The sequence below is a fragment of the Bufo gargarizans genome, chromosome 4, assembly GCF_014858855.1.
Source record: "Bufo gargarizans isolate SCDJY-AF-19 chromosome 4, ASM1485885v1, whole genome shotgun sequence".
In the NCBI taxonomy this organism is placed as follows: domain Eukaryota; kingdom Metazoa; phylum Chordata; class Amphibia; order Anura; family Bufonidae; genus Bufo; species Bufo gargarizans.
In genome coordinates this window covers 229,131,135-229,151,236 of record NC_058083.1, presented here as the reverse complement: position 1 = coordinate 229,151,236, position 20,102 = coordinate 229,131,135, and the positions used below count along the sequence as shown (strand labels likewise).

General features: G+C 40.9%; 1 protein-coding gene across 2 annotated transcripts in view; it reads right to left on the bottom strand.

Moving 5' to 3' along the window:
* The window catches only part of KHDRBS2 (KH RNA binding domain containing, signal transduction associated 2), a 413,255-nt gene extending 394,403 nt beyond the window's left edge, over window positions 1-18,852 (bottom strand). For both annotated transcript variants that reach the window (XR_006388819.1, XM_044291554.1), the window contains exon 1: window positions 18,626-18,852. Coding sequence is in view for 1 of the 2 variants with exons in the window: in XM_044291554.1 (XP_044147489.1) it covers window positions 18,626-18,716 (91 nt within the window). In the remaining variant the exon portion in view is untranslated. The remainder of the gene's footprint in view (window positions 1-18,625) is intronic.
* Window positions 18,853-20,102: the final 1,250 nt, after the last annotated feature.

The following is a 20,102-nucleotide window of genomic DNA, read 5'->3' as shown; positions in this document are numbered from 1 at the left end:
TCATCATCTATCTTGTAGTTGCAGTGCAGGTAAACTGTGAAGTGGAAGCAGAGCTTTCATGAGAAACAGGACCCCTTCAAACAGCTGATCAGCGGGGAAGCCATGAGTCAGACCCTTGCCAACCGGACATTGATGACCTATTCTGAGGATGCTCATACTGCACAACCCCTTTAAATATTCATACTTATCCAGAAAATCTCTTTAAGTTACTATAATTGTTACTGGGAAAACCATTGTAAGTTTAAAATATTGTAACTTGAGACCATAACTTTATGGAAAACTAGACACACAATAACCAAAAATGAACCTATACCCATATATGCTCACATGTTTTTATATAATTATTTTATCCTATGCACATCCTTTACCAGCTACTCATCTGAATCTTATGTAAAAATGTTGCTACATGGCCCAGAAATTTCTAATACCATATTTTTGGGAATATAAAACCTTTCATGAGAGCTGTAAATTTTATTTCCACCTTAGGCCACACTCATCGGGTATGGAAGCTCAGAGAGTGGACATCATTATGTCCCTGCTTCAGGGGGACCCTCAGGATTGAGCATTTTCACTATCGCCAAACTCTTCAATACCACCAAAGGGCATTTGGAATACTTTGTGATGCCCCAGCTGTGTTCTAGAACCTCTTTAATGATAGTTACCTGATTCTTTACGAGAGGCGCTGATAATTTACGAGAGGCGCTGATAATTTCTGGAATGAAGTGCTTGGTTATATTAAGGTACTTCATAAGGTGGACATCCCCCTAACTTTTGGGGCATGTGTGCTGGGTTTGGTGGAGGATATAGGGGATTCCGGAAAAATTTTCAATAACAACTAAATTGTTATTTCAGGCTAGGAGATGTATTGTAAGAAACTGGATAGAGAAAACCGTACCAACAATAAACATGTGGTTCAGCCTGGTCAAATGCTTGTTGGCTTGTGAGAGACTACACATAGCTACAAATGCTAAAAGGTTTGAGAGTATGTGGGCAGAATGGTTAAAAAACTGTTTAAGATTGGATTGGGGTATGGGGGAGGAGCTGGGGATGAAGAGAGATGAGAGAGTCCCTTTTTTTGGGTTGGGATAGGGGTAGGAAAACTATAATTTGTGATGTAGATTTTGTGATATACAATTCTGCAAAGATAGATGTATTGATTTTATACAGTATGTAGCTACGATATGTATGTCCTTTTTGTATTGTAAAATATAAAAATAATAATAAAAAATAATAATATAAAAAAAAAAAAGATAGTTTCCGGGAGGTTCATGGGTCAGTTTTTTGTGGTGTACCTTGATGATATTTTTTTCCCCCGGATTGGTCTTCTCATGTTATACAAGTGAGAAAACTCCACAGATTGAGGGACCATAAATTGTTTGCGAAATTAAGTAAATGTGAGTTTGGTGTAAGAGAATTTATATCTGGGTTATATCTTGTCATCCCAAATTTTTGGTTCTGATTCCAAAAAGGAGCGAGGCGCAGTTGATTGGACCAGACCTACCTCATTCAAGGCCCTTCAACGATTCCTCAGCTTTGCAATTTATTATAGAAAATTCATTAAAAATGTTTCAGCTATTGCCAAACCTATGACTGGCTTAACAAGGAAGGGTCTTCTCCATTGGTCTCCTGAGGCTCTGTCCGCCTTTGATATACTTAAAGGAAGCTTCATTCATGCACCTGTACTAATTCAGCTGGATGTTACAAAACCATTCACTGTTGCAGTGGATGTCTCTGAGGTAGAAGTGGGTGCTGTAAATCGTTTTCCCTAAATAATTTGCAACCATGTGCATTTTTCTCTGCCAATAGGAATTATAATATTGGCAATTGGCTAATTTGAAACTGGTCATGTCACAGTTTAGTCTTTATACTATGGATCCAAGTACATGCTAGAACTTTAAAATTCGATCCTCTGGTATGATATGCCTAACCAGAAAATGTGCCCCAGCTCATGCAGGATTGCATATAATATTTGCATAATGTACGCTTGTAGATTGGTCACCTACTTCCATTGTAATTATCTCCTCTGAAACACTAAGGAAGGGGTCATTGTCTTAAATCCCCGAAACGCGTCTGGTACTAATCCCCCCATCAAGAATTAGGATACTGCCAGACTGAGGAGACCTTGACATGCTTATGAGAATAACAAACTACTAAAGCGAAAAACCGCCATTATATGGGAGACGCTGATCCCACGTGGAGCCAAACAACCTATTGGCATGGAAATTAAGTTCGTATAAACAGCCCTTGAGACCGGGATTCGAAAATATACACGCCGAGTCGAGGAGCTACTGTCCAGCACAAAGACCTCCGGTAAGACAGTGCATATCCTATCTTAGCGATCGCTTCCTAAATCAACACAGCGGGACGCCGCTGTACGCATAAATAGTCGAAACTCTGTCGACATAGACTGTGTAAGGCCACACATGCTTATGCTCTCGATTAAAGGAGTCTATACGCATTAAAGGACTGGCCATTTTTTCGGAAGCAAGCGATTATTTATATTACCAGCATTCTGCACCGAAAATTCACATCCATATGCCAGAGGATTGACTACAAGTCGATTAGTATAATCAACAACAAGCGATTATTCTACAAGTTTTACATCCTGCATTGGAAAATCGCATTACCATCAGTGAATAGTACACTAATCGATTTTTATCTAATATCCGAATTTATGGTTTTTTTATATTCGTATATTGGGATCCTATTGATGTTGATTTTATTATTTTACTATTCTAACTTCACCACCCACATTCTCTGCTGAATTTATATTTAATTATTATACTTCTTGTCGAATTTTAACATTGTCGAATTTATAGTATTGTCGATTTTTTTGCCGATTTTAATGTGAAAATTATTACTTATTCTATTATTATGTTCAATAAAAGATCCCTTTACTTATAGAGAGTGCCCCACTTCTATCTTTTATTACCTATCTTTTCTATCAGACTGGGTGTTGTCTGTTAGTGGGAGCACCTCTGTTGAATCTCCACCTCACTCTTGTGCGACATTACCTTGTATTCACTAATCAAATATACATGATTTGTTTGGGCTTACTACACTTCACAGCCGATTTAGTTTAAATTAAACAAATTAACTGCCTACTCACAGTATATACCATATAACTGCTGCTGCCATTCACATTAGATAATAACTGCTTTCAATGCAAATGTACGATAAAGTAGAAACCTGTCAGCAGGTTCAATGCCTTAACAATGAAATTTGGAAGCCGACAATTTACAAAATAATTGGCATCTACTGTGATAGCTCATACAAGTGAAACCAAACATATACATAATACTGCACGCGAGTGGTACAAAATACAAATTATATAAAAGGGATTGGCCCATGATTAATGTAAAAATGAAAATGTGTCAACATATAGAGTTTGGGAAATGTTTTTTTACAGTACAAATTATTTATGAAGTTATTACCAGAACTCATCGGAGCCAATACATTCTAATACTGTACGGAGCTCCTTCTCCGTATAGTATTGCAACAAAGTTTAATGCAAATCCCTTGTCGCCACCAAAAAAAACTTAATAACAAAATTTTTTATTTACCCCAAAATGATACCACTATGAGCTACAAGTGGTCTCGTAAAAATCAAGTCCTCACACAATTCCATAGAAAGAAAAATTAAAAAGTTTTGGGATGCGGCGATGCAAATAGATTTTCTTCTTTTTTTAAACAGGGTTTATTGCACAAAAGTAGTAAAACGTAATAAAAACTATATGTATTTGGTATCACTATAATCATACTGACCGACAGAATAAAGATATTATGTTGTTTATGCCCCAAAATTAACGCTGCAAAATTTATAACATAAAAACTCAGTGGCAGTATTGCAGTTTTTTCCCATCTACCTGCCAAAGTTTAAAAAAAGTTAATCAAAAAGTTATGTGTACCCCAAACGGCACCATTAAAAACTACAACTTGTCCCACAAAAAGCATGCCCTTGTAGAGCTATATAGACAGAAAAATAAAAAATGTATAGCTCTTGGAAGGAGACGATAAAAAAAGGAAGAAAAACGCTTGGTCAGAAAGACCCAAAATAGGCTACTCACTAAGGGGTTAAATAACCATCTATTATTATTATTGCTACTGATTACTGGAATCCTGTTCTACAAGGCAGTATACAGTATAATGGGGTGAGGGACATAATGTACGGTTAATTACAATCACAAAGGCAGGTTGAAAATGGTTGCAAAAACATACAGTTTAGAGTGCTGAACCATATGTGCTTAGAAGTTTCTACAAGTTTTCTCTCACAAAGGTGTAAGGTAATGTTCACATTCATCATTTTGGTAGAAAAAAACTGTCCTATACTATACCTGAATAAAGGTTGTAAAAATCCATACCCAAGCTGCAGAACTACTCCATTGACAAGTATGGAAACATCCAATGAGGTCCTGTTTTTCTATCATTTTATTGTATTGGAAATGTGCAATGTTTAGGATAGAGCAAAAGAAAACCTGCAGTGTCAGATCAGCTTTAAAGGGATTCTCTCACTTGGCACATGGCATTTATCATGTAGAAAACATTAAAGGGGTTATCCCATGAATAATGTAAAAAATGAAAATCCGATTTCATATAGTCCAATCTCTTTCTAACAAATCTAGAACCAGCCTGTCACGAGGGTGTCAAGAGCCACGTCTGACTCCATTATACCCGGGGTCAGGAAGTCGCAGCGGGTGGCTGCGCGCTCTATGTCTAAAGATCACAGTGTTTCTTAGTGTTTGTTTTCTGTGTTTGCCTTGCTATCCTTTTTGTCTCACTCAGGGATCCGTAGCTTCTCCTCCTCAGCTGTTTCTTGTCTGCCACTCCCAAACTCCTTATATTCTCCTCTCACACTTCTCTTGTTGCCAGTTATAGAGCTTCCTGCCTGGACATCTATGCTGACCCACTGGAGCTGAGAATCTGGTTGTTGTTCCAGAGTGCTACCCTCCGGATCCCTGTTGAGCTTTTGTTGTCTCCTGTTGTTGCCCTCCTGGGATTATATGTTTAGTTTGTATTGTCTGTCCTCCCCTTGGTGTTTTCCTTTAGAGCTAGTGGTGCGGACTAGTGTTCCCACCGCCCTGTTCACCATCTAGGGCTCATCCTAGGGAAAGCCAGGGTTTTAGGCACGTGATCGGCGTACGGGTGAGGAACCCGTCTAGGGACGACAGGGCAGCCAGGCGCCAGTCACAAGGTGAGTCAGGGGTCACCACCTTTCCTCTCACTAGGGCAGGGCCTCCCTCTTTTCCTCCCTCCGTGTCACGTATGTGACAGTTACGCCGATCGTGATACAGCCCTGTACTTTGTATGGGTCCCAAGATCTGCCCATTCATTGCTTGGCTAGATTCATATCAAGCTGGCAGCTCAAGGGGAGTGTCTTTTCTGCTGCATCTCAGGAGGCGTGTCTCAGCTCTCCCTATCACAGCTCAGGAGGCAGTTCAAAGATGAAACTGAGCATGTGCGGCCTTCTTAATGAGCAGGTCAAATAAATAGGAAATTAAATGGCACTATACAGACACATGTTATTGAATAACTCGGTGGCTATACAAAATCTTTAAATATATGCAATTACAAAAGTATTCAGATCCAGGTGCTGGTTTGAAAACTGTAGAATATTTTTCATGGGACAACCCCTTTAATACAAGGCACTTACTAATATACTTTGATTGCCCATATTGTCTTCTTTAAGTCAGATATTATATCCATTATGATGAAAGATTTTATTTCAAAAGAAAAAAGGCCACTGCCTTATATTGTGGCCATGCTGCTGGAAATCTCCCTGATGAGCCTGCTGTATGTTTGACAGGCGAAACGCTTAGACAGCGGTGTTCAGCACACAGGGCTCATTATCTTAGACTAGGGATTAGGTTCCAGTGCCAAAGCAGGAGTCGCCCTTCTCAGTGTAGGTGCTCGGCCTACGTCTGGCTGTATTTTACAGCTATTACCGGCAGCAGACAGTTAGGGATCTTGTAGCGACCACCCCAATCTGATTGCAAACAAGGAAAAAAAAAATTTTTTGAACACAGTTCACTAATCCCATGGGCTCTGATATTTGCTACTTTGCTTTATTGAATCACGAAGTCACAGTTTTAAATAGACATCAATAAACGTTACATTTGAGATATTTTTCCTCTTTTATGCTTGTTACCTCTACACATTCAGTTTCTCTTATGACCTTTACAAAAACTGTTACACTTTATTCATTTTTTAGTACTATGAAGTTGAAGTAAAATTTGTCCATGATGGACAGAGACCCAACGTAAAGCCCCTGAATCAGTCCCAGCACGAAATGTGTACCAGTGGCCCCTACCTACCCTGCACTATTTACAATACTGAGGTCTTCTTATGTGGCACAGGGACGTTTCGGTCCCTCTGGCACCATCGCTCAAGTATGACTGCTGTCACTGCACTTATTACTGATCTAATTAGAAAAGGAGAGATGCTAGCAAACGTCTTCCCTCACTTCCTATTAATAGCGATACATATTTATATGTGCCATCCATTATTCCACAGTCAATGCACTTTGCATTTTACATATTGATTCTCATTTACTTCAATGCTTTTTACTGAAGAATTTATGAATATTATTATTAACGTGCTGAAAATGTGTTGTCTCTCAATTTATAAAAAGCCTAACAAAAACTTTGTTGACTTACGAAGAGAAAAATGCTGGAAGCGTTCATTCTAAAAAACCATACTATGCATAACACATTATCCAATATATTTAGGTAGGAAATGTGAAAATCAATTATTGGGAAACCACATAAAAAGAAAATGTCAGTTCAGGGAAATAAAGAGCGTAATGAATGCCTCGAAATCTCAGCAGGCCAGTGTTTACGTGGGAGGACAGGGCTCCGGGAGCATTTGTCTGACCTACTGTACAAGCAATCACTTTATAAAGATCTCCAGGAACTCTCTCTAAATCAAAAGGTTGCAGGACACAATGCTCGTCTATCCATCAGAGCGGCAATCGTCCAATTTGGGATTCTTTAGTAAATTGTTATATTTGGCTGCTGACATTTAGATTTTTAATTATCACCTTCTAGAATAAAAACCAGAATATAATTTTCCACTTTTAAAACGCTTTTGCATATGCTTTATCATTGCTGCTCTGTACGACAGGGATGCCGGTAATACAATATTCCAGGTAATACTCAATTCTATGGAATAGATGACCCTCTGAAGTACAATGTACATACTACATGCTTGACGAGAATCTCATTTGCTGTATTCCTGTAGTTCAAGAGCAGGCTTAATAAAATGATGGTTATTGTACAACAGAACAAACATTGTTGGCATAATACTAGGATGTCAGATAGGTGCGGGTCCCACCTCTGGGACCCACAACTATTTCTAGAATGAAACCCCCAAAGTGAACGAGAGTGCACTATGCATGCACAGCCGCCCTTCATTCATTTCTATGGGACTGGCGAAAACAGCCGAGCGCTGGCTATTCCCAGCAATCCCACAGAAGCGAATGGGGTAGTGGCTGTGCTTGCGCATAGCACTATCAATTCATTTCTATGGGAAATCCAAAAATAATCGCTATTTTCGGAACTCCCATAGAAGAGACCATGCGGCACATGCGTGGTGAGCTCTCATTCACATTGACATTGGTGCCATATCCTATTGATATTACACAACAGCCTTTACGGAAGGCTAGAAAATCCCAGTAAAAAACTCTTTTTTTTATAAGAAATGGGTGAAATAATGGATTGAAATGGAGAATTCAGTGAGACTTTGAGTTTAAAAATCCTAATACTCATTAAATAGTGTTGCATCCAGGGCCAGACTGGGACCATAAAGCAGCCATGGCACCCAAACCCTGCCAGCCCACATACAACATCCTTCTCCTCTCCCTCAACTCATACCACTGAAAAATATTAGCGTGCAGCGTGATTTAGGGCTAATTTTGCATTTCTTGCTCACTACTCAAGACCTCGGATCTGACCCCCTAAGCAAATTCAGACCCCATATCAGACCAAATAAAAAACAAGTGAGATCTCAGACTGCTCTATTTACCGCTCACACACAAATGCCACATACACTTCTCACAAGAACTGCACAAAATTACACACTACACTAAACACTACATACACAAAGGCACATTCTACTTGCAACACACAACTAGCAGGCATCTCGCTGCTTCCCATGTGTCCCCAATGCACCTCCATATCACCAGCAATAAAGGCTGCTCCCCAATGCCCCCTCTTTCTCACATAATGTTCCCCAATAATATTTCATTATAATGCATTACAATACAGTTCTCTGACAAGAATACATGATAATATATATATATATATATATATATATATATACAGTAAAGGCAAAATGGGAGGCAGCACAGATGTAATAAGTAGGAAATAGCCGGGTGCACGCTCTGAGGGCTGAAGCTTACCCAAATATAATATGTAAAAAAGAGCAGCACTCCAACGCAGGATAAAATAAAATCCACTAAAATGTAATCACCCATGGTGTGGTGAGGTTTCGGCTCTACAATTGAGCCTTTCTCAAGCCTGCTTGAGCCGATCCCAGTATATTTATCCTATATAAGTTCTAGACAAACCTCTATAAAAAAAAAAACATCCTAATGAACAGTAAAATGTACAAATGCCATTACTACATATACAGATTTCCAAGCACTGTCAAGACTAAATATTTTGCAGGAGGATGCTTTCATTTAGAAACAAATGTAAATTCATTAATGTTCATATATTCTTTATACTGTGTACAAATAATCATGATGCATTGTAAAATGCTGGGATCTGACAGCGAGCAGTGGTTCTTACATTGCATGTCCAGAAATGAGAATAGAAAGCAGAACTGATGCACATGTGTTTTCATTCTGTCTTTCATTATCGCATACATTTTATCTTTTTTAAGGCGCATACCTAGGCAGAAAAAATATTGTGAATATAGATATTATTTTGTCAGTTATTTGCAGCAATTACATGCTAGAGAGTTGTAGTGCAAGGTTCAATCTAGTTTAGGGTGCAACTTCATCTGTAGCAGATATTGCAAGTATGGTTGACAGTGCAAGAAACCCTAATAGACTAATGCAGAACCCATCTTGGTATGCTGGTGGCCTGTGCCCGCTGCTGCCCCGCTCCTCTGAGTGGGCACCGACCCCACATCACTCACCAAGCGAGTCCCTCTGCTTCCTGGCGCTTGTCTTCTTCTGGCTATCAACAATGGGCCAGTTTGTTGGCATCCCACGTGCTCTCCTGATGCAGACCTTTTTCTCCAAGTCGAGTGGGTCTGCCTCTATGGCGCATGCTCTCTCCCTTGCTTTTAAAGGGCATGCGCACGCACACCCTAATCTTCCTCATGGCTGGGTTCTGCTGGGTACTTAAAGGGGTTCTGAAGTTTTTTTAAACTGATGATCGGCGGGGGTCCAACACCCGGGACCCCTGCCGATAAGCTGTTTGAGAAGACAGCGCCGCAGCCTTCTCGCTGTTCACCGCAGGCCCAGAGACGTCACAACTAATATCACTGGCCTGGGCACGGCTAAGCTCCATTCAAGTGAACAGAGCTTAGCCCCGCCCAGGCCATTGATACTAGTCGTGACGTCACTGGGCCTGCGGTAAAGGGCGAGAAGGCCACGGTGCTATTGCCTTCTCAAACAGCTGATCGGCAGCGGTCCAGGGTGACAGACCCCCACCGATCAGATGCTGATGATCTATCCAGAGAACCCCTTTAAGGCACTTTCACCTGAAGAGGGTGCCTGAGCTTTAGGTTATGTAACTTGCTGGTCCTTAGTAAAGGTGTGCTGCTCTGTTTCTCTGCAGGTTTACCAATCTCTGTTTACTGATTCTGAACCCTCAGCTGCCTGATCTGACCTTAAACTGTTTATGGTATTGAACCTTTTCCACCTGCCCTGACCTGGGACCAGTTTCGGTAATTTGCAAAAACTCTGCCTGCCCTGACCTCTGCTTTTTTCTTGACTACAAATATTCGGTTCTTTGCATCAGAGTCTCTGACCCCAGTGGGTCAGCTGCCAATTATACTGGGACTATTCCAAGAGGTAGCAGCCTGGAGGCTTCATAGGACAAATGCCTATCATTCTTTAATAAGCAGTACTAAATGAGATACCACTGCACACTCAGGGTTAGATGCAAATAAAAAATCTTTTATTATGACATGTCCTCCATATAATAATAGCAATTAAGGACAAATTGCCTTCGTATATATGTGACTATAAATCTCATTTCGGTCAATCTTAGACCTTGGTCACAGAGTCACTAATAAAACAAAGAAAATACATAATGTATAGGTTAGTTTATAGAAAAGGATCAATAGACGGGAAATTCACGTCACAGCCTATATCTATATATATATGGGTCTGAGGCCAATGTGGGTAAAGAGAAGGTTGCACATAGAGAGCTGCAGTGTACAGCCTTAACTAAAGAAAAAATACAAACTATACAAAATATAGGGTATGAGTAGTAATAAATGGTACTAAGCTAGCTGGATAAGGCAGAATGAATCTGAAAAAAGAAAACTTGCAGGGAGGTCAGGAACTAAAGAGGATAGGGAGGCAGCCCCAAGCATGAAGAACTTACTCTCATCTACTAACTCTATACTAGCTCCAATCTCAATCTTTCTGGAGAAATTCTTATTCCACTCACTCAGAAAGCCAAATCATTCATACTAGACACCAATCACTTCCTAATAAAACTTAAAGGCTTAACACTAATTGCACCAAATAGCATCTTGGTCATCCTTGATGTTAATAGCCTATATACTAGCTTGAACATGACAAAGGCATTCTTTCCACAAAATCACTCCTGGAACAGTCTACTCAAAATCATAACACCATCCAGTTGGCACTTAAACTACTCAATATTGCCCTGAGGGACAATTTTCTTCTTTATGCTGACATCTTTTACCTACAGACATGCGGGACCGCCATGGGTGCGAATGTGGCACTGCCCTATACTAATGGTTACATGGCTCACTTTAAACTAATATTTATCCTCTGCATGTTTTCAAACAACATGCTACATGTTGGTTCAGAATAATTTATACTATTTTCTGTATATATAATGACCTCCTTACTCGAGCCTCCTTACTCGAATTCACACATTTACTCAATAGCTTAAGACCAAAATTACAATTCACCCTGAATTTTGACTTCCATTCCATTAGCTTCCTTGACACTAGAGTTCTGAAAGATGACATGGGCAACATCAAAACAGACCTATACACCAAACAAACTGACCGCAATGGTCTTCTACTCTATTCCAGTTGCCACCCCATGGCAATAAAAAATTCCTTACCACCATCACAATTTCACCATATCAGATCCAAAAAATTGACAGACACAACTCGAAACCATGGCCTCTAACTTCATCGAAAGGGGCTATCCCAGCAGATTACTAGCTAAAGAAATGTCCCACATGCCACCTCCCGGTAAAAAGAACAAGGAAACTAAGGAACAGGTCACTTCTGTCCATACTTACCATTCCCTCATGCCAAAAATCCAGCACACAATTAAGAAACATTGGCCACTTTAAAAAAGGCGGCCCTAGGCAGAGGGGCACACGGATGGCGATTACCCCTCCGGGAAAGCCAGGGACCCTCTTCTGAAGGCGGACATAAAACAAGCAGATACAGACATGGATAGAAACAGACAAGGACAGAAGCTAGAGACACAACAGGACAGACATGGAACAAGATACATCAGAAGCAGTTAAGCACTGCCAGGCTCTCAGATGCAGTTACGCACTGCTAGGCGAACAGGGAACAGACCAGGAACATAACATAATACAGGGCAGGTACAGACAGAACAGGACATGGCATAAACAAGAACAGATTCAGAATACAACAATGAAAAATCTAGGCAGAACCATACAAACGGGTAGATAGTAAAACGTTACGCGACCCCCGGCTATTGCTACCATTATCTGAGGTGCTTTTTCCAAATATTCGGCTGTATATTCATACGAACATTTACTATCGAGCATTCCAATTTTATTCCTCAAATTTTATTATGTTTTAGATCTCTATTTTCCAGGTGTTTTTACATGATGTTACTGCATGTTGTGTGGTTTATATATTGATATTTAGTTTTTATCCTTACCGCTTATTTATATTGTGGTTCTTTGCTATTGTAATATATGCTAATACATTTCAAGTGGTTCAGATATCCTGAGAGTGCCCAGTTAATTTAATTCTACTATATTTCTTCTGGGAGTGGACAGGGTGAGTCCACCCGACTGAGTGCACCTCTTTTGGCTGTAGTTACTCTTGTGCGTTACATTTATTTTTCTTATTTTTCTTATTTTTCAGATGGTAAAACCCATTGGGTCAGTAGCAAGGAGCTACACCTAGAACAGAACAGGACATTCTTCATACACGCTTGTTCGTCCACAAGTCACACACCTGCACACCCCTCAACATAACTTACAACACACCATTAGTCCCCTCACACCCCTTTACACCACACACACACAATAACCTTCACATGATCTCTTTTTTACTTTGTCCTTCTCTTTCCCTTTGTCTTTTTTCTTTGTCCTTTTTTTTCTTTTGTCCTCTTTTCTCCCTTTCCACCCCCCCCCCCCCCATTTTCCCTCTCTCATCCACAGGTATACCACCACCTTTGTACACACCATCATCACCTCACACATTCCTCACACTTCCTTCTTACATATGGAAATTTCACATACAGAAATTTAAAGGGAACCTGTCACCGGGATTTTGTGCATAGAGCCGAGGACATGGGTTGCTAGATGGCCGCTAGCACGTCCGCAATACCCAGTCCCCATAGCTCTGTGTGCTTTTATTGTGTCAAAAACCTGATTTGATACATATGCAAATTAACCTGAGATGAGTCCTGTCCCTGACTCATCTCACGTACAGGACTCATCTCAGGGTAATTTCCATATGTATCAAATCTGTTTTTTTTACACAATAAAAGCACACAGAGCTATGGGGACTGGATATTGCGGATGTGCTAGCGGTGATCTAGCAACCCATGTCCTCAGCTCTATACACAAAATCCTGGTGACAGGTTCCCTTTAATTCATTAATTTTCATTAAATAATTAGTTTATTGATCCTTAGTTCTATAGTTAAATTCATTTCCCCTCTCCCTGACACTCAATTATCAGCCTAGTTCATGCAGCTCTGAGCAAGATCTCACCCAGTCTCGGGCTTCCTGAAACCATCTGTCTCTTGCAAGCACGCATAGTCTTGTGAGATTTTGCGGGACTTCGCACGTGGCATGAGCACACCATGCCTACTTAGATGCCACACATGGAGTCTCTTGACCCACCCCACAAGCTTTCCCCACAGTGCTCCATGGGGACTTCCTCCAGCATTCTCTTCTCCTCCCATGGTTTGCTCTTCATGTGACGAGAAGCCTCCCCCTCCTCTTCAGTTCCTGACCTCCCTGCCAGTTTTCTTTTGGCAGATTCATGCTCCTTTCAACCCCTGCCTTATCCAGCTACCTTAGTACCATTTATTACTACTCATACCCTATATTTTGTATAGTTTGTATTTTTCCATTAGTTAAGGCTGTACACTGCAGCTCTCATATGCAACCTTCTCCTTACCCACATTGGCCTCAGACCCATATATATATAGATACAGGCTGTGACGTGAATTTCCCGTCTATTGATCCTTTTCTATAAACTTACCTATACATTACGTGTGCCAAGTCAGAAACAATTTCTGTGTTGTACTAATTTCTTTTTTGTATTTTATTTTTATGATTAGGGACTCTGTGACCACGGTCTAGGATTGACCGAAATGTCAGAAAATGATAGTCACATACAGTCAGGTCCATAACTATTGGGACATCGACATATGCAAACTGTTGTAATTCCTACCCCGTTCACCTGATTGGGATGTAAATATCCTCAAATTAAAGCTGACAGTCTGCAGTTAAAGCACATCTAGTTCTTTTCATTTCAAATCCATTGTGGTGGTGTATAGAGCCAAAAATGTTAGAATTGTGTCGATGTCCCAATATTTATGGACCTGACTATATATACAAAGGCATTTTGTCCTCAATTGCCATTATTATATGGAGGATTTTTTATTTGCAGCTAACCCTGAGTATGCAGTGGTATCTCATTCACTACTGGATTGTAGCCACTCCACTTTGCACCTCAATTTTCTTGGACACCGAGTGCAGCCCAACAATATTACTCTATTGTTTAATAAGCAGTTATATTGATACACTTTTATAGTATTTGATGAAAAAAAAAATTACCCTGACCATCTACTGTAAAAATAATGGTGCATATTCTTCATCTGTAACATGCTGCAGAATGCCCATGAAAGGTTCTCATAGTTTGAGTTTTCTTACTGCCATCGGTGTATCTGTAGATGCCTTCATTATGCGACGGGTGGGGAGTCAAGTGCTGACATCCCATCGATGGCTAGAACGATGAGGTACTGCACTGTAAAGCACAGAGGACTGTTAGAATTTTTTCACTTGAAGGGAGCTATGTTTCAGTTCTCTGCCCTTTTGTTTTGGGGATAAACGGGGGATGGGTCCGCACAATTTAAATAACTATAGAATATTTCTCAAGGTATATAAGCCAACTACCCCAACTAAAAAGGACATCAATGCATAATGAAGGCTATGATCATGTGCGGCACTTATGCGGACAATATTAGCACTCCACACATACAACAAGCTAAGAACCTAGAAGCACCTAGGCACTAGAATATGACATCATTATTTCATTATTGTGAGAATCTCCTTTAACAGTTTTTATTTTTTTTTCGGGGAGGGGGGGGTTTGTTTCAATGGGTGCCTTTAGTAAATGGAACTTGTCGTATCAATTTAGCCTGAGTCTCATTGCATTTCTGTTATACACATGTTGGGACTAGATTTAGTGTAGGACACGTGTTCCTTGACAATACCACAGTTCCAATTACCTTTCATCTAGCGCTGATTATTTTTGCATGTCTTTCAGCTAAACATATGTACTTTGTATTTCTATAACGCTTGTTATCTGCCCTGTTGTGTTTTCCACATACTTGGAAAGTGTTTCTGGAACAGATTTAAGAGAAGCACCCCATTTCTCATGTAGTTTCTCAAACTTATGGAGGTAATGAACATTCCCTAAATTGTGCTCTGCAGCTGCGCATGTGAACAATCAGATCACAGGGGTGAAGATCCTCCTCTGCTTAGATTTCGGTTTCCAGGGTCTATGTTACCTGGGGAATGCCTGCTTATTTATACTGTGTGACACAGTGAGGGGTTGTGTCTGTCAAGGCAGGTATTTTCCTCCCAGCATGTGCAGCTGGGCTGGTTTCCAGCCAGGTGAGGTCAAATACCGTACTGGACTTTAGTGCCAGTCCAGGTTTTGGCAGCACCTGGCTGTCCTTAAATAGGCAGCTGGGCTCAGCAGAGATGTCTCTGTTTTTGGGGATCTGAGGCTTTGCGCCGTTCTGGAGGGCTGAGAGCCGCACGCTGGGGAAACAGGCCCCCTAAAGCGTGCTGTGGACTACTGGAGGCAGAACTGCTAGCAAGGTGACTTGTGTTATATGAACTTTCCATTGTGTGTGAATTAATACCAAGACTGCAAAGTTACGTGCTGTTTTGTGCAATTGCCTCAAGTGTGAATAAATACTGATATTTTGAGTTAAGAACTTGTGTTTTGCCTCTGTACTGCGCCTGCTTACCCTATCTTCCAGAGCGAAACCCCACAACTGCAAGAAATATGCAAAGTATTTTCTGTGCCACTATTAAGAAGTCAAAGGCTTCCCATGTTTCATCTTCAAAAACAATCATGCAAGCAACATTGGCCAGGATTTACTAATACTATAGATGGCGTAAACTTAGACCGGCTGTCTATACCTCGGCCAGATTTATCAGAGGGCTCAGGCTGGATGATAAATCTGGTACATGAGGAGACACTTTTGTCTAAGTCTATACCGACCATTGCTTGGTTTACTTTGAGACAGAATTTTATGCCAGAAATGTGGCGCAATTTTGGCACTAAATGGTGCATCTTAGTCCAAGCCCCTTTTCTTGTAAGCCACGTGACCTTGTTAAGCAAGGTGCAGAGAATTTGTCAGGAACTAGATGTGCCAAATTATTCCACAAATGTGCCAAAGTGAGACAATTTGTGGCAAGTTTAGGTAAATTTTGGCAATGTACAACAGCATCTAAAAGCACTGACACTAGTAAATTAAAAGGTGCACTTTTATTACTAGTAATGGTACTAATACTAAATTAACTTTATTAAAGCCTTACTCCACTCAAAAATATAAAATTAAAGCATAACTCCACTCAGAAACTCAGCATCCCATTGGTCCTACATGGAAGCCTAGATATGAGGAGCTGTTGAACAAAATTGTCTTTGAATGTGTTTGGAGATTTGGGAGTCTCCTCCATCTCTGATGCTTTGTTCCTGCAGGAGATAAGCCGCTACCAGAGGGGTCTAAAGGTGACATATTCCACTCTCCTCCTGAAAAGAAACATGCACACTCAGCTGAGCCCAGAATGCATGTATATGGTGGAGTGGGAGGAATAGCTATTAGCAGACAGCTATGTCAAGTGTATGGATAGTTTAACTATATATTGGGGGTCAATTATCATTAATACACTCATACCAGGTCTAAAAAAGTGGCCGTGACGTGGGTGGGGAAGGGGATAGCCCGGCAGGTCCGTCTCATTTACCATTTTCTACACCTGTAGAAAGTAAGCTGTCTTACATTTTGAACTGGCGGAGGATCCACCGAAGTTATGAGGACTCGGAGGCCTGTGCCTCTACGTAACTTCAGAAGATCCACCGCCAGCTTCGGCCTTTATTACGATCAGCGTCTAAAACTACAGTCTAAATAAATGTGCCCCATTGTCTTTTATCATGTCAGCATTTGTTTACTGTGACTCTGCAGAGCTACGGTTATTAGGGTATAGGGTCAGCTTACGGTACTTTCACATACCTGAAAATGGAAATGGACACAGCAGGCTTTTCCGGCAGAGAGAAGCATGCCTGAATTTCGCCGGATCCAGCATTGCCACATTCTACAGTTCACCTCTGGATCCCCATTGATTATAGTGGTGGACAAAAACCGTTGCATGCTGGATCAGGCCGCAGGATCGGGCATGCCGTAGATGTGAACGTTCCCTAAAGCAACAAGGGAAGAAGTGCCAAACAACTCCTCATACCTCCATTTTCTACACCCCTGTAGGCATAGCATTAGTGGACCCATAACAGGATAAACTAAACTACAGCTGGACCTGAAGTGTTAGCTTCTGAGTCGTTCTATAGTCCATAATACAAGAGCAATATGCTGCTATGATGACATAAACCGTAGCTACTGAATGTTTCCATCAGCATCATGGTTCACATGGTCCAGACATGGAAGGTATTTTCAGATTACACAAGCTCCCCCAGCTGGTGACACAGAGAACTACACAGACGTTTCTACCACAGCATTGTAAATAAATCCTAAAAGCCATTTCACATAAATACCAATATAAATATGTTATATATCCGCAACCATAAAGTCATTTGTATTCAGCCAATTAATACATTTTCTGTGGGAAAAGAGACGCAAGTAATATCTAAGTAATATCTAATGCCATTTACTCTCTATAGTAAAAAAAAATCCTAAAACACAAAGCAATACATCATCGGAACAACACACACGACAACATCTAAACCCAGTTATGAACTTGGAAGAATACGGTGAACGTGTCTGTCCTGTCAGACGTATGAAGCTGCGTGGAATCGAAGGGTTTTACATTCATTCATCCAGCGGTGATATAGGTAAGGCTATGTAAAAGTATAAAAAGTGAACAAAAAGCGTTATGAGCCCCCGACACCGAACTCTGGATCCAGGGCAACAGATTGGTACCAACTTGGTAAGTTTTATGTAGATAAGGTTTGAAGGGCACCTCGCTAAGGTAATGACCCTAGTGGACATCCCGGTGGCAAGAATCGTACATGTATTTCCATGCAATATTCCTGGTCAAACTAATTCTGATATAAAAATACAAAAATATAAGTATACAACATATATCGAAGATTATTTACTGAGTATATGACCATTTTCGAGTCATTTCGGCATTACAAGTCAAGGTAGGGTTGGATCCTAGGGATTTTTGCACTTCTATGTCCACACGTGGGTCCTTCACGGGGACAGAGGACAATGTATAAGTGACAACCTACGTAGACATTAGCCCATTGTACAGGCCATGCCCATTCTCACTGGCACAGATGGGTGAACTGATTCCCAAACTTGACTATTTGCAGTTCTACACTGGATTGTCCGACCTGCACCCACCGCACGGACGACGCGATTCTCAGATTTCATTCCCCCACTTAATAGCAGCAGTCGATCTGCCCATAATATTTGCAAATCGATTGGTAAACTGTCATGAATTGATTTACTCCATTAAATAATTAGCACCAAAAGCAAAGACCTTTTACAGAACCTTCTTATCTCCCCCCACCCCATAAAAAGGGGGGGCAGCTGGGAACCAAAAAGGGTGACACTGTTTTTCACCTTCTAAGGGAATCATATGAAGGGGAAGACACAATCCAGTGTGGCAAGGAAATAGTTAAACTGAAGCATGCCGTATGCAAAGTGCAGCTGCCTTGTGATGGCAGAGGTAGAGTACTGTAGGCACGGCGGGCACTCTCAGGGCTCCTTACCTTCTGCCAGGAGGCGCATGGCATGCACAAAGGATGAGTCCAGGGTGTCCTTCTCTGCCATCAGCTCCGGCAGGTATTTCTCCTCTTCCATCACACAGCTTCCACCTACGCTGAAGGGGCAGGCAGCAGCCAGGAGAGGGGCTCTGAGCGGCAGAGATGCGGCCAGCAGCTCCGGGGAGGAGAGCAGAGCAGCCCTGGAGCCCACACAACGTCCTCTCTGCCGGTCCTCCCGGTGCCGTGTGAGCGAGCAGCGACCATTCCACCGACAGAGGCACGGCGCTCCCCCTGCTGGCGGCTCTGCTAACTGTAATTACAGGCGCTGGAAGGGAAGGCAGCTGTGGTGCCAGTCCCCCGGAGGGGCTGCAGGGGTGTCACTTCACAGGAGGGGAAAGCAAAGGACATCACAGCCACATGTAGACATCCATAGATCAATCGCATAGCTATCACTTTATCCATAGCCAGAATGAGTTCTAGCTGCCTCATAGCCACCTACCTCTATCTATCCATCCACCTACCTCTATCTATCTATCCATCCACCTACCTACCTCTATCTATCCACCTACCTACATCTATCTATCTATCTATCTATCCACCTACCTATATCTATCTATCCACCTACCTACCTCTATCTATCCATCCACCCACCTACCTCTATCTGTCCACCTACCTATAACTATCTATGTATCTCAGATCTATCTATCCTCTATCTATCTATCTACCTATATCTATCTATCTATCTATCTATCTATCCACCTACCTATATCTATCTATCTATCTATCTATCCACCTACCTACCTATATCTATCTATCTATCTATCTATCTATCTATCTATCTATCCACCTACCTATATCTATCTATCTATCCACCTACCTATATCTATCTATCTATCTATTATCTATCTATCTATTCACCTACCTATATCTATCTATCTATCTATCTATTCACCTACCTATATCTATCTATCCACCTACCTATATCTATCTACCCACCTACCTATATCTATCTATCCACCTACCTATATCTATCTATCTATCTATCTATCTATCTATCTATCCACCTACCTATATCTATCTATCCACCTACATATATATATATATATATATATATATCCACCTACCTATATCTATCTATCCACCTACCTATATCTATCTATCTATCCACCTACCTATATCTATCTATCTATCTATCTATCCACCTACCTATATCTATCTATCTATCTATCTATCTATCTATCTATCTATCTATATATTCACCTACCTATATCTATCTATCTATCTATTCACCTACCTCTATCTATCTATCTATCTATCTATTCACCTACCTATATCTATCTATCTATCTATCTATCTATCCACCTACCTATATCTATCTATCCACCTACCTATATCTATCTATCCACCTACCTATATATATATATATATATATATATATCCACCTACCTATATCTATCTATCCACCTACCTCTATCTATCTATC